The 14,839-nt window shown below is 46.1% G+C and overlaps 2 protein-coding genes across 2 annotated transcripts; one reads left to right on the top strand and one right to left on the bottom strand.

Annotated features, from left to right (window-relative positions):
• Positions 1-206: 206 nt before the first annotated feature.
• On the bottom strand, positions 207-1,833 carry LOC131262150 (adenosine 3'-phospho 5'-phosphosulfate transporter 2). The gene is made up of 2 exons (XM_058264078.1): positions 727-1,833; positions 207-662 (listed from the first exon to the last, which is right to left on the bottom strand). Exons 1-2 carry the CDS (start codon positions 1,686-1,688, stop codon positions 494-496), a joined length of 1,131 nt encoding a protein of 376 aa, XP_058120061.1. The 5' UTR covers positions 1,689-1,833; the 3' UTR covers positions 207-493.
• Positions 1,834-2,729: 896 nt separating this feature from the next.
• On the top strand, positions 2,730-13,265 carry LOC131267161 (retinoblastoma-like protein 1). Its single transcript, XM_058269945.1, has 8 exons — positions 2,730-3,995; positions 8,304-8,440; positions 8,500-9,907; positions 10,185-10,365; positions 11,311-11,420; positions 11,587-12,108; positions 12,200-12,394; positions 12,480-13,265. The coding sequence occupies exons 1-8, from the start codon at positions 3,846-3,848 to the stop codon at positions 12,645-12,647; spliced, it is 2,871 nt and encodes a 956-aa protein (XP_058125928.1). The 5' UTR covers positions 2,730-3,845; the 3' UTR covers positions 12,648-13,265.
• The last annotated feature ends 1,574 nt before the right edge of the window (positions 13,266-14,839 follow it).

The raw sequence follows: 14,839 nt of genomic DNA, 5'->3' as shown, positions 1-14,839 counted from the left end.
TATGAGACTGCTACCAAGGCAACAGAGGAACGATGTGAACAACAAAGAATCAGATCGAATAAGAAACCAACGCCGACCCAAATCGAATCAAGTAGGCGCAAATTGTGATTTGGGCAACGATGAACAAGAGATGGACACATGAAGCGTCGAGGATGGGTAATAAAACTGAAATTGAAATGAAAACCGATGAAAAATATACACTAGAACTACTAGTTTTATTGCTTTGCTAAGGCATCCGAATTATTTACGTGAGCAACTTTTTCCATAATTTGTATCTGAGGAGGAGTTTGGCGAATGACCTGACCACATTCACGACACTGTCATCGTATAGATAAAACCAAAATTCGAAGTCTATAGTTAACTTGTTCTATATGATATTACATTCAGTTGATAATCCTTCATTTAAGAGCGATTGAATGCGTATGTTTGTCTACATTAGAGCACCTTTGTTGAATGTTTGGGTTAATGTAAGAGCTCCGTTACGGAGGCAGAATCACACTTGTAGTAGCGATTTTTTGGTTCCATCCTTGGTCGGCAGTCGTAAAATTCGTCGATACAATGTGGTTCCCATTCGGGCCAGATCGGCAAAGGTAAGTTTGCTACGTTTGCTGTACACGTTCAGATAGATGCCAAACACGACGATCAAACCGGACCACAGATACCTAAAAACGAGTAGAATGTTTTCGTTAGTTACTGAACTCTTTTAAAATAGTGATGTTAACTTACTGAATAGTGAAGGGTTTGCTGAAGAACACAAATGAGAGAGCAATCGTGACCGCTTTACGAGCCGTTGTGACGGTGGCTGCAAGAGGAGCGCCACAAGTTCGTACCAGCGTCAGCACGATCTGTATTCCCAGATAACCGGTCAGACTAAAAAGAAACGCATATCCGTACGTTTCCACCGGGTGTTGGGCGCAGAAAACGATTCCCTTTACAAGATGTCCTGATACCATCATGATCACGGCTAAATACACGAATCCGATGCCGTAGGAAAAGATGACGACTTCATTATTCGGTGCCCGGTATTCCCGCATTGCCTTCTCCTGCACATTGCCGATGGCAGCGTCGCACAGCAGTGCCATCGAGATCAGGAACACTCCGAATGTGTCAAAGTCGGGCTGGACCTGCGAATCGGCCAGCGTGAACAATATCAACCCGAGACACATGGCGAACGCGGCGAAGAAGTCCATCGGTCCGTGCCGTTTGCCTTGAATCAGTACGCTTCCGATCAGCACCGGGATCAGCTTGCAGCACTTGAATATGACCTGTGTGGGGTAGTTGAGGTAACCCACGCTCGAGTTGGATAGGCCCATCGTGCCGAGAGTGAGGAACGCCAGCAGAGCATAGGTCCGCATCGGGATACATCTCGGAACGGTCGTTCGCTCGACCGATCGCTCAATGTAACCGAACGCAGTGTAGTAAGCGAACTGGACGAGTGTCAGGAACCATCCGTACGGTCGAAATCCGTCGAGCGTGAAGATCAGTTCCTGCATATAGCCATACACCAGATAGAGGACGAACACTCCAGCGCAGCAGAGCAAAAACTGAGTCGTTTGGTTGTAGTGCGTTAGGTCGAAGAAAAGGATTTTTATTTGCCGCTCCGTCGTTTCATCGTTACTACGCGTATTACGGTTACGGTTCAGGTCCTTATCGCCGATGTAAATAACTTCATTTTTGCCGATGGCCATGATGTTAATTGTTTTTCACAAGCAAATTATCACAGTCTACAATCGTATACGCATTGTGGTAAGGATAACTTCGGTTAGTACTGTAAAACGTTTGTTATTTTGCACTTAAAAATACATTGTAGCGAAATGTTCACACGTTGATACGCGGTTCGATCTAAAAATCGATAGAACGATGTAAACAAACCGGTCGCCCCAAGAACAGGCCTTTAGTACACAGGAGGTGTCCTCAAGGAGGTTTGACAAACACTACGTTGACAATAGCGACGAAACGACTTTGCCATAAATTTTCCTTCTAAATACAATTAGAAAATACCGAAGAATACCGCCCATATTTACAAAGTAAAATGAAAAATAAAATGGCTGTATGTTTGCTTAACCTAGATCCATGGATCTGCTTTACGGTACTGCGTTATTAACAATTAAAATATTATGCAAATTAGTTCAATAATGAAACGTATACCTATGGACCTTGTTGTTGCATATACCGTGACTACTTGATGTGGCAGATACTCAACCAAGGCATATGCGTTGACCATCAGGTGCAGATATTGGGGGGTGTTTGTTCCGAAATGGCATAATGGCGGTAATATCGTAAGTGTGACCTGACCACTATGACAAAACGCCTACATCGAATGATAAATGATACATTATGCAATGTACTTGCAATATTACGTGAAGGTTTTGTTGTTTTCATAGAAAGTATATTGCGTTCCAACATCAAAAAGATAGCAACACATTTTCCTGAAAGGTTATCAGGCTGTGACTGAAACAAAGTTGGATTTCCATGCCTTTGCAAATTGTAGAGGTTTTTCTTGCAACGCATTTTGTGTATCATGAATTCTGCAAGTCAGTAAATTTGGTTTGTAAACTGTAATCCTCCAAATTCGTGTAGTACAGCATAAAATTATCAGCCATTTACGTAGTGTCAAAATTTGTATCCAGATTTTTCTGCATACCCGATGTCAAAATGAGGTAGATTTCTCTACCTTTTGCAGTGCTCTATCTATCTTGCGTGTGCCGCTTTTTTGTGTGACAGCGAAACATTTTCGCGCGCTCGAAAGATCGTAATGGAGCGAAGATACAAGGGGTGTTTGACCAAAAGAAGTCCTCCGATTCCTTCCCAATCATAAGTTCTAACTGAAGTTGTATCCAGAGACCACGAAAACAGCTAGCCCAAGTGTGTGACGATCGGTCCGTTTGTGAAAATCGACCTTGAAACTATCTCAGCAAGTGAAGTAAACAGTGACGGCGGCCGCGTCAGACGCGCAATTCACCGCCGCCCCTAGACTCTGTGTGTGAATGAGGTCCCTTCAAACCTCCTAGAAGTTCCCTTCTTGGAGGGTATTGTCGATGGATTCGGTTCAGTTGTGCAGCAGCATCGACAGCAGCAACAACGGAAGCAATAGAACATTACCGAGGCCTAGTTGTGCCTAGCTGCAGCGTATACACCGGTGTGCATAGATATCCCCCTCCACCCCTCGCAGGGGGCCGATATTGCTGGTGTGTCCAATTGGATTCGGTTCTTCAGCCACTTCGCATCTCCGGTGCAATAAGAACGCAGTCGGATCCCACTGTGGATGCACTTTCTGTGCGTGTAAAAAAACGATCAACAGTTTCACGAACTTGTGGTGTCCGTGTCCGACCAAAAGTGCCGTTGCAATTTCCCCGTTGCATCATCTGACGAACAAGAAAAACATTCATTGACGAATCGAAGGATAACAAATATTGGAAACATTTTGCTGTTTGCATCGAACGTGTGCTTGTTGTGTTTGGGGTGCATTTGACACAGCGGGGAAGCTGTCCCGTAATCGTGCGTGCGTATGTGTGTGTGCACGTTTTGTGCATTAAAAGCCACCTTCTACTACTAGCGGAGAAAAGAGTAAAATTTTTAAACACCAGAAACGAACGTTTGGCACTGCCTGGCGACTGATAAAAGAAGACACAGTTCGTCTTCTCTAAAAGGGCTTTATTGAAGGACACAGACTCACAGTCTGTAATCCTTTCAATTTCGACTTCTTCACACAAGCTGAAGATCACACGAAGATCGTTTAAAACCATCACTGGACGAACTACTCGTGGTCGATCGAAGTTCGTTACATCACCCAGATTTCTCGGATTGAAGAAGCCTGCTGCACAACGCCAACCGGCTTGACCAAGATGACTACCGCCGAAGAACCTGCCAGCAGCCCGCTAACTGCGCAGCGTGCAGTGCACCGGGAAATCTGTCGTACGCTCAATATCGACGACGACACGGAGATGCGCTCGTGGCGGACGTACGAGGTAACCCGCAGCCAGTACGAGCTTACGGTAAGTTTGCCGCAAGGGAAAACGGGAGGGGCTGGATTTTATCGGTTTAAATTTAATTTCCCTTTCCCATCCGGTCGGTTCAGCGCCCGCTGGAGAAGTAAATCGAATGGCAGATGATATTTAAAGATTGAAGCACGAATGAAAATTATCTGCTAAAAGCGTTTTTCAGCCGATCGAAATGCAATCGAGGGGTTTTCTTCATTTTTGCCGGTTGGTTCGACCTATCGAGTTTTTAAGTGGCTGCGATCTTTGGTTGCAACGCAGAAACCCTTTTCTTAAAATGTACATAGCACGTGTTGTTCCGTTCAGTAGCTAAATCCATTTTTCCCAAATACGCTACAATAGCCCAATGAACAGCCATGGGCACTGCACTTGATTGCGTAACTCTAGCCAGTGGTAAACTATTGTCCCTGATATATTCGTTGGTATTAGCCTCCATTACCATTTGGTAAAGTACATAACTAGTTCGGTTTGATAGTTTTTGGAAGGATATGCAAAAAAATGCATAATATAGCCAACAAGACAAAGGGGTGCGTACCATGCTTGCGTTACGTAATGCCCTGGAAGAAGATTCATGAAACCACATTAACCCACTCGCACGTTGGGCTTGTTGTTTTCCTAACGTGCGCCACAGATTTAAGCACACAACAGCAAAGCAACAGAGGGCATTTGGAAAATTTCGAGCTCACTTCGGACCCTCGTGAGTTGCTTGCCTTTGTGTGGAAAGGAAGAAACTCCTGGAAACAGCAGTTGGTTCGTTTGTGCTTTTCGGCTGCCACGTTGTCGTTGGTTGTATCCGACCGGAAGTTAAGAAAACCACGTCACCTAAGTGTTGCTCCGTTGTCCATTTATTCTAAAAAAAGATCAGCAACCTAGCAACAGTGGGGAGCATAGGAAAATTCCATGCAGACGACATGCCCCCAGCGAGGCGCCTACTTCGCCTTATATGGTCAAGAGAGTACGCCATGGTAACAACGTAAAATTGCTAGTTCTTCCCGAGTGTGAGGTCCCCGTTCTTGTGTGCGTTCCTGCTACCCATGATGCACTTATACGCATTTTTGGATTGATATCGATCGTCCATTGTGGTTGTACCATTAGAGCCTGACCTCATTAGCTTTCGTTGCATCCAAGTACACAGTGATTTGTGATGATCCACTTCAAGTTCTTCCAGTAGTGTTTCGTCGATTCGCGTGTGTCTTTTGGCTGCGTCGTTTTCGTTCGTTCAATCGAACCGGAAGTAGATGACGATAACGATAAAAATAAAGAAGATGATGAGTTTGGTTTGATAATAATTTAGTTGGTTGGAGTGCATTAAAGCAATGCAAATATCATACTGCGCATTAGAGCCAACTAGACAAGGGCTGCACTCCTCAGTCACGTAATCCTCTGGAGGAAGAATCGAGAACCTACACGTTGTGGTGAAGTTTTGCTATCGTGCGCCTTCGGTTCACCTGGCGCGACAGATTTTTGCAACAACCTAGCAACAGTGAACAGCAAACGAACATTCCCAGCAGACGGCATACCGCCGTAAGGCGCCTACTTCGCCTTTAAGAAAGTACGGCATGGCAACAACGTACCATTTTTCCCAAGTGTGAGCTGACCGTTCTTGTGTGCGTTCGTGTTACCGATGATGCACGTACACGCATTTTTGGATTAATATCGACCGTCCATTGTGGCCATATCATTCGAGCCAGTGCTCATTACCTTTCGTTGCATCCAAGTACACAATGATTGCAGTTTGGACAACGACTCTATCACACGTCATCGCATCACATTCTGATGATTGGTGCGTCGTGAAATTTCGCGACCCAACATGACCTATCTCTCCCCGCTCCCTTCAATGGTTACGCTTCCCGCACGTTACCGGTGAGATTATCTTCCGACCGTAAGCAAACGCAGTCATACGGCGATGCAGTTAATTGTGATACACTTTGGGTGTGGTGACGGTTTTCGGTTTTCGGAGTCGTAGGTTTTTTTTTCTGTCTCATAGTCCTTCCTCTACCTTTCAAGTAGAGCAAGCGCGTGAGTGTGCTTGAGTGAGTTAAATGATTTCGTCTGTCAATTTTTAAATACCAACCTTCCCTTGGGTCAGACGATGAGGCTGCGTTATTCATAATTGCTCAGGTTTTCGTGCGCGCTTTTTGGAATAAAACCACCGGGAGGAATTTGGAATTCCACGCTTCCGACAATGGCCGACCCCTTCGCTGCTGGGTTGGAGAAGCGCGCTCAACCACGACTGCTGAGACAGTCGGATGCGCTAAGCTGGGTGTGTTGGTTGGCAATTTTAAGAAAATTAGCCGGATGGAAGGTGGGGTTTTGCTTCTTCCTTGATCCCATGGCGCATCATTACCGTGAAACCGCCCCGTCCAGTGGCCCCTGAAAGTGACCGTATTGTGGAAATGGCGTATAGTTGTCTAGTGTTGTTCAAACCTTATCTGTCTATAACCTGGATGATGATTAACACGGTCCGTTCTGTTTACTGACACTTTTATCAATTGATCGCAGCTGCTTGACTAAATAGCAAATACAAAAACTTGTCCAAAACCACGTGCAATGGACGGGCACATATGATGATCTATTGTTGGAAAACTGTGTTTTTTTTTTAAATCTCCTCTCCGGATTACGGAAGGTAGGAAACTCGGTGTTGCTAAAAAGACAAGAGAACAGGCATAGCCTACTCTATTGCACCTTTTCTTCTTTTCGCCGGCATCAGGTCCCCTTTCGAAGGAAGACAGGGATTACGATTTCCTTACAGGTCGAGGTCAAGGGCGCAACGAAAAGTAGTAAGGTGTGGTGCCGTAGCCAAGCACCTTGCAGTGCATGCTGCACTTTTTTGTCCTTTTGTGCACAACGACCGTTTCCCTTCCCTTTTCTCGCTCTCACCGTTCGCTTTTACATTCTATCGGCCAAATTTTACATCGACTCGTTCGATTCCCTTCGATGGTCGTCCATTTTGACGATCCGCGTGCGCACGTAACCGTGCACTTTTAATGCAATGCAAGGGGCAGTGTAGTGCAGGGAACGGCAAACGCACATTGTCTCTGTGTCGTTTCAAGAGGCTACAAAAAAAAACGGAAGGAAAAAAACATATTCGCGCCACACTTCGCCGTATCTCGCGGCGTGCGCGTTGTTGGTCAGATCTCCTCTCTACACGCGCTAGTGTATACCACCACACCAACACGGTGAAAGTGTTAGTCATTGGGTCATTTCATCCCCAACCCTCGCCCCTCTATCCCAGACACGTTTTCAGCGCCGAGGTCGCGTATTTCTAATTGTCGCGGCGTGTTCTCTGCCTGCCGGCTCTGCCCAGTACGTTTTGCGCGCCCATTTCTTCTTCCGAAACGGTGAACGGTTGTGGACGATCGTGTGGATTTTTTTCCATTTCGTCACTACTGATTTAAAAGAGGGTTTTCTGGTAACACACACCGCAACAACAGCTGTTAATGAAGCCCCCAAGGGGTAGAAGGACGACTACGATGGCGAGAAGGAATATCCCTTACATCCGTGGAAGGGATGGTGTTACGCAAAAGATAAACGGCAATGGGAAAATGTGTTCGCACATGTGTATGTGTAGGTCTTTCACTTTTTCATTTATTTGTTGTCACGTTTTTCCTACACCACGCTTTCTTCGTGTTTCTTGCGCCTTGTCCTTCGCGCTGCGTATTGCTGCTAACAGCTGTTTCCGGAAGCATTCCCTTTAAAAATGTGTCCCGCGCCGGTGGAATAAGAAAACAGCAGGTAGTAAAAAAGGGCGAAACGGGTCATGTTGTTTTCAGGTCCAAAGGTTACTCTTTGGAACAAGAATTTAAGTTTGCGGTTTCATAAATGTTTCCACTAGGAATATATATTGTGACACTTGAATTTGATATCCTTCGTCCAATATCGGCCTATGAACACCCTCGAGCTCCGATGTCCAGTCGCGTGTCCGACTATGCGACCATGTGGAACGCTGATGAATATTTACTAAACAGTCGCTCGCGTTCTCATGTTTTACAGCATGGAGAAAAGACAAACTCTGACAGGGAGTGAGAGGAAGGGAGCGGGGAGTCGTTGTTGCACTTGACGATGCAACTACATTCGCGGCAGGCACAAGTACTTGATTCATATGAAGGCAAATAAACATAAACGTTTTGCTCCCCTGTAAGCGGATTTATGTTTTTCTCGGTGTTCCTTCGTATGCGGGTGATGATGAGAGAATTTCATTGAGCAATTGCCCACACAAATGAGCCACATCAATTTTTTTCGAGCGGAAAGAGCATCAATTTTTTCGATTTTTTATATTTCCTTTTTTTTATTCCTTTCGCACAGGGTGAACCGCCACATTGGATGTGCTGTTCTCTGTATGTGGCCTGTCTCCAAGAGTTGCCGTCCGTGGGTTGTACGGACCACTACATCCGTGGGAATGGTGTGAACATCACTAATTTGCTTCGGTCGTGCAATATAAGGTAGGTAAAGAGATTTTAGGTACAAAGTACCGCAACTAATAAATTATTCTTGTTTGTAGGATTCAAGAGTTTTTCAATAAAATGACTGACTGGTGCGCGGTGACATCGCTACCGACCCGGCTGCGTCAGTGTTTCGAGAATCTGCGCCACGAGTTCGACGTCTCGATGAGGGCGTACAACAGCTTCGGCAATGATTTTCCGCGCGTATTGAACGAGGCCAACATCACGCCGGACGAGCCGAAGCGCAACAAAAAGGCCAAACCGAGCCCCTGCTCGTACAATCGGCTGCGCGAATTCGCCTGGGTGTTGTTCCTGTGCGTGAAGGAGCAGCATCAGGAGCAGCGGCGTGATCTGACCACCGCCATGAACCTGAGCGTGTGCGTGATCGATCTGATCTATAAGAATGTGGTCGCTGAGGGCAGGATGGATCTGATCAACCCGTCCGTCCTGCATCCGGGCATTAACGGTTCGACCGACGCGGTTAACAATGGGGTGGATGGTACGGCTGCGGCCATCGCTGCCGGTCGAGAGTTGAACGTGATGGTATTGCTCTGCAACGGCTGTTCAACCACGCGCGAGAGTGTCGAGGAGACGAACCGAACCATTTTCCTACCAACGCTGAGCGGAATGATTGACAGTGGGGAATTGAAGGGCACGCGTGGTGATGAATCATCACCGGACGGTCGGTTTGTGGGACTGGTATCGGTAGCTAACTTTGAGGATAACTTCAAAGCTCTGCAGCGTCGCTACGAGAGCCGCATTCTGCGGTGCGTAATGTTGGACGAGCGGATCGCACTGAGTCTGACGCGTCAGCCCAACACGAGTGGTGGAACGCAGCGGTGGGTTAGCAACGGGGCTGGCTATCCGCTTACACCCCTGAGCGTGAAATCGCGCGGACCGGGTGGCAGTAGAACGCTGAGCGGTGCTCCCGATCCCAGTGCCATCGGTGGGTTTATGCTGCGTGGCACGCTGACGCAGCTGATGAAGAAAATCCAGGGCCATGAACCGGGCAAACCACGCGAATCGTTCCTTAATCTGATGAAAAACTGCCCCACGAGCCCACTGAAGACTGTGCAGGATCGGCTGGATCGGCTGCGGGATCGTTTCGTGCAGAAGCTGACCGCTAACGGCTGGAATTCGAGCACGTTGCAGGCGCGCTTCGACAGCATCGAAGCGCTATACTATCTACTGATGGAAAACATCATCCCGTGGGAGATTCGTAAGCGACCGTCGATCCCTTTGTCGAAGGTGATTTACGATATGTGCACCGCCTCCGAGATGTTTAACTCGGCCGTTTGTGTATGCGCGGCAGAGATTATCTTTTTCCTGCGTGAAGAGCAGAACAACTTCCCTTGGATACTGCAGGTGTTCGATATGCAGCCGTACAATTTCTTACTCATCATCGAGGTGACGGTGTCGTCGAACAGTGACATCCTTACGCCGGACATAGTAAACCATCTACGCCGGGTATGTATGGCCGTGTTTGTGTATTAGCGAAAGAGATTGGACATGGTTAGCTCATTTATTAAACCATAATTATAGAGTAGAAAATGTATCGAATCACAGTAACCTATGATTGCTAGGTGTCAATATCAACCGGCAGACTAGCTTACTGTGTTTCACTTGCTGTGTAAAATATGTTCATTAGGATAGGATTTGTTACTTCATTTATTTTCCGATTGAGCATCTTAAGAATTCATTCTGTTGTGGTCGAGTAAATAAACGTTAAATTGTTTCGTTCCAGATCGAAGAGCAGTCGGTTGATTCACTCTGCTGGAAGAGCTCGTCGATGCTGTGGGAAAGGATGGAGAAGGAAAACTTTGAAATCCCCTCGAACAAGGACGTCGAGCAGAGGGCTGAGATTTCCGGAATAACTCCGCTGAAAGGAGATTCGACCAGAAACACACCGAACGGTGCCACGAGGGGTAGGTTTCGGGGAGTGTGCAGACATTAAGTTTGGTTTGATTTGATTTGCGAGAACGATAGCTACCGCCAGGCGGAAATATTCATCACAGAAATGGGTTTTGCTCAAATAAGAAGGGAACGAGAAGGAACACACCTTCGACTTACTAGCCTTTTCCCGCTCTGTTCTCTATCTAGACGGCTTTTCAGCTGGCCCACCGACCACCCCCGCGCAGCTCAGTGCGACTGGGCGCCAGGTCCCCCATCCCGATTCGGCCAAGAAAAAACTGTTCGCCGATCCTCCGTCGACGGTGGCGGCCACGAAATACGTGGTAGCACAAATAGCAGCCGCGGTTGCATCAACGTCTTCAGGGAGACCTTCGTCGTCCACTGCTGCTGCAGCTGGATCGGTGCCGGTCTCCCAATCACCTTCCAAGGCGACTACGGAGATGACGAATGCGCCAGGTTTGTTCACGCGCGCACCTTCTTCGATCATTCCATGCATTCTGACCGGACATTCCCAACCCATCGGTTCCATTTCCACCCATTACCCCCCTACAGCTTTGAGTGGTTGAATGCTTTTCCGCTTGCATTAATAAACACATCCGCTGGTTCACCTTTCATACTGGAGTGTCTTTAAAATGCATTACTATCCCAAACTGGTACGACAGATATGCTCCTTTCTGCCATCTCCATCGCTTAGTCTCTAGTATGAGAGCCTAACTTAATCAACTAACAACCCGCAGTAGGAGCTGTCCTGTAATGGAACTAACTCAATACTCTTGTGTTCTACCGCCGTTACTAACATTCAAACATGTTGTACATTTCAGGGGCCATAGCATTAATCATACCCGCTTTCTTAAATATGTTACATTTTCAGGGGAGAATATTAACTAGAAATATATTAAATATTGTGTACACTTCTATGACGAATAAACTACAACAAATGTTTTATTCTTGTATTTTAGGTAATGTTGTGAACGGTAACAAGGATTCATCGTTGATCTCATCCTTCTGCTCGCCTCAGCGAGGAAACAATGCTCAGTCTTCGACTTCGTTAAATCTGTTCTTCCGTAAGGTTAGTTTTAAAGGGACGTTTGTTATTGCCATAGTACATGAAAAGAGAGGGAATATTGGAACAAATCAGATTACGTTGTAGTGAAACAAACATTGGTCGAAGAAGAAAGCTTTGGAGTTGCAAATGAGTCGTTTGTAACCGCCTGAATCTAACTTTCTACTCACAGATGTATCACGTGGCGTACGTCCGGTTGACCAACCTTTGCCAGAATCTCGGGCTCGAGTCGGAGATCACATCGGATCAACCGTCACTCATCTGGACGATCTTCGAGTTTACGATCACCAAGTGCGCACGGCAATTGATGCGCGATCGCCACCTCGATCAGCTGCTGATGTGTGCCATCTTCGTGACAATACGTATCAAGAAGTTGCAGAAAACATTCAAGGAGATTATGCACTGCTACCACAACCAGCCACAGGCGACCAGTGCCATCTATCGGAGTGTGTTCATCCGACGTGCCCCCGCAGAAGGGCAACCGGCGGCCAATGGGGTTACCGATGCCGTAGCGTCGACTTCGACGACAACGACAACTAATGGTCAGAATGAAAGACGCTGCCCAGTTGATGAAATGGCGGCCACCTCGGTGCAGTACGATCGCGATGAGTACGGTGATATCATCAAGTTCTACAACGAGATTTACGTGCAGATTGTTCACTCGTTCACAAGCAAGTTTTGTAATAACGACATGGTAAGCAGCCATCCTTAGATCGTTCGTTCTCGTGACTTCTTTACCGTTCCCGATGCTCTATTATAATCGAGGATTTCTTCGGTTTTTTCAGACACATGAGTCACTGTTCCTTTCGCCCACGCCGAAATCGCAGCCGCGCAACCTCCAGAAGTCCCCGCGACAGATCAGCGACAACATTAACCTGTACGTATCCACCACCGACAGAAGCACCGGCAGTGGAGTGCTGGATTCGCCCAACATTCGTACCTACACGTTCCCGGCGAGTCCCGGCCAGCCAAGTTCAATGGTATGTTTAATTGTTCCCCTGTTAGCCTCGCCATATCACAATTACCCAGACTGATGGCACCTTTTCGTGGCGTCTCTCCTTTTAGGTCGACCGTACCATGCCTTCGGCGAGCCGCAGAAAGGGAGAAACGTGCGTTCGCAGCCTCACGGAACCGTGTGCCTTCGATCAATCACCCAAGGGGAAAGTGCGGCGGCTTGATAAGATTCACCAGGAGCGACGATACCAGAAGCAGGACGATGACAATGGATCCTAAATTCGGGGGCGATTTCCTTACTGTTTTTTTTTATTTTTTTTCCCCCTTCCTCCCCATACTTTACTTCACACTCACATTCTCATCCACACAGTGACACACTGGATGATTATTAGGACGATTAAGCGAGCGATTCTTGGCGGGAAGCGAAGGGAGGGAGATGATATTCATCGTGCATTAGTTAGCTTCGTGTATAGTATCTAGTTTTCGTTTAGTATAGTATATAGGTACGTTTTACACGTACACACTCTTTATTGGCTGAAAGTTTTCCAGGAGACGGTGACGTATTGTCCTCTAGTTGGCCAAAAAGGAAGGGGTGCATATTGTGTAGTGCGTTCCTTTTTCAGCACTTGGAGTACTTTTCCTTCCGCTAATCATTCATATTGATTATTAGGAGAGAAAACTTCACACGGCGGAGCCTAGCGATTAGTTTTAAACGAATGGAACGATTCTTTCGTGCACGATTATTTTACTTAGTGTAAAAGATAATACTTAACGTAATTGAGGCAATTTCTGTTCTCGTGGTAAAGCTAGAGTTTTTAACACTTCTAGTTTTTAGGTTTGTGGTTTTTATGTTGACTTTTCAAGTAAAAAGCATTCTCCTTTTATAATTGCCCCCTATTCGATTAGCCAAACAGAAGTAGACGAGAAGTGATTTTTGTTGTTTACTAGAAATGGGATATTACGATGCTCCGTACCGAAGGCAAGTGAATGAAAATGTCCCCAAAGACGTTCCCAATCGTGACTGCCGTATTCCATCCGACAAGTTTTGGATGCCGTTCTTATCTCTTTTTTCCTATGGCGACAAGTTTTGGTGGATCTCAAAAGTTCGGTGTCTTTCATTGAACCGTTTCCGGTCGATCGAGCTATGAGTGTAGGTGTGTGTTTGGCGGATACACCGTCGACTGCATGCCCCTGTGACGATACGGAACGGTTTTATTGTGATGTTTTTCATTAAATGTGTTTTATTTTGTTTTGTTCTTTTCACACAACTCATCACGCAACCGTGTTTAATATGAACACGTCTATGTGTGCTTGTGTGTATCGACGGTAAAGTTCAGGCAATCGGTTTAACACTACCGACCTGCCCACGAACATCTTACTGTAGCAAATATTAGTACACTTTAAACAAAACAAACAACCATCTCGTTAGTGTAGTGCCTTACGTTTATTTATTATTTATAAAATAAAATCCATGTTTGCCGCCGGTGTACCGCTTTCGTGCGCGGTCCCCTTGAACATGGTCCATGCACCGTTCGGTGGAGGATGGGTTGTCCCTCGCTCGAGAAAAGGACATTTGGCTGGAAATTCCACCGGTAGATTGTAGTTAAATCGGTGAATGGAAGACCCGCGCTTGTACAAAGACAACATCGCAGTTTGGCGGATGTTGGCGTAGGAGGATGCCTTAAACTCTCTCTGCCTCTCTCTTTCTCTCTCTTTCGGGTCCTCCCATCGATTTCCCCCATTCCTAGGAGAATAGTAGTTAATAAATAAAAAAGACTGCGTTAATCTGCCCTCCGCATCTATCTATCGTTTCCATAACGGTTCTAACATGGATTCAAATTTCCACCGGAAAGGAACTCACTCTCTTTCACACATACTTTTGGTAAATTTTTCGGAATTTAAAAAAATCCTTCGATTGACTCGAAGTTAAAATTACATCATTGAACAGAAAACAAATTTAAAATAGACAATGAGATGTGAACGGTTGAAGAAATAGATTGTCACAATCAGTCACCGGGAACCAACGAGGATTATTTTTTTTACGTAGCCAAAAGTACTGGAGCTCCTGTAATAACGAGATTCCTTAGTTCTACGGCGATTCTTTTCTACCAGCCGATGCAAGCGGTGGGCTTGTCATGTCAATTGAATGGCACCGAACCGTAAAATCTTTGCCCTATTTGGAAAATTTACAGACACAAATGTAATAAACTAGGAAAGTGATCGGCTGGATCGGGTTAAACATATCGACGTTTCCTTGTGCACATGCTAAAGTTACCAGTAAAGGAATGTGTGCGCCGGGTCTTGCTCTCGGCAACAACACCCAGTTTGGTTTGGATGAGTTAGCAAAAACCCAGGCAAAAAAGAGAACCCTTTGCGGCACCCTGATCTCAATGTTGGGTTTCGTTTAGTTCGCTGTTTTGAACATGGAAGAGAGCCTTTTTTGAAATCGTATTGCAACCAGAGTTAGAACG

Source organism: Anopheles coustani, chromosome 2 (assembly GCF_943734705.1).
Source record: "Anopheles coustani chromosome 2, idAnoCousDA_361_x.2, whole genome shotgun sequence".
NCBI lineage: Eukaryota > Metazoa > Arthropoda > Insecta > Diptera > Culicidae > Anopheles > Anopheles coustani.
Note: the sequence above shows the minus strand (reverse complement) of the source record. Positions and strands in the feature narration are given on the sequence as shown.

Bases quoted from the DNA above. Each gene is read 5' to 3' on its own strand.
- LOC131262150 (XM_058264078.1), bottom strand. From the start codon at position 1,688: ATGGCCATCGGCAAAAATGAAGTTATTTACATCGGCGATAAGGACCTG. The intron at 663-726 runs GTAAGTTAACAT...ACTCGTTTTTAG, and splicing joins AGCAAACCCTTCACTATTCA to GTATCTGTGGTCCGGTTTGA.
- LOC131267161 (XM_058269945.1), top strand. From the start codon at position 3,846: ATGACTACCGCCGAAGAACCTGCCAGCAGCCCGCTAACTGCGCAGCGT. The intron at 10,366-11,310 runs GTAGGTTTCGGG...CTTGTATTTTAG, and splicing joins ACCGAACGGTGCCACGAGGG to GTAATGTTGTGAACGGTAAC. The intron at 12,395-12,479 runs GTATGTTTAATT...CTCTCCTTTTAG, and splicing joins CCGGCCAGCCAAGTTCAATG to GTCGACCGTACCATGCCTTC.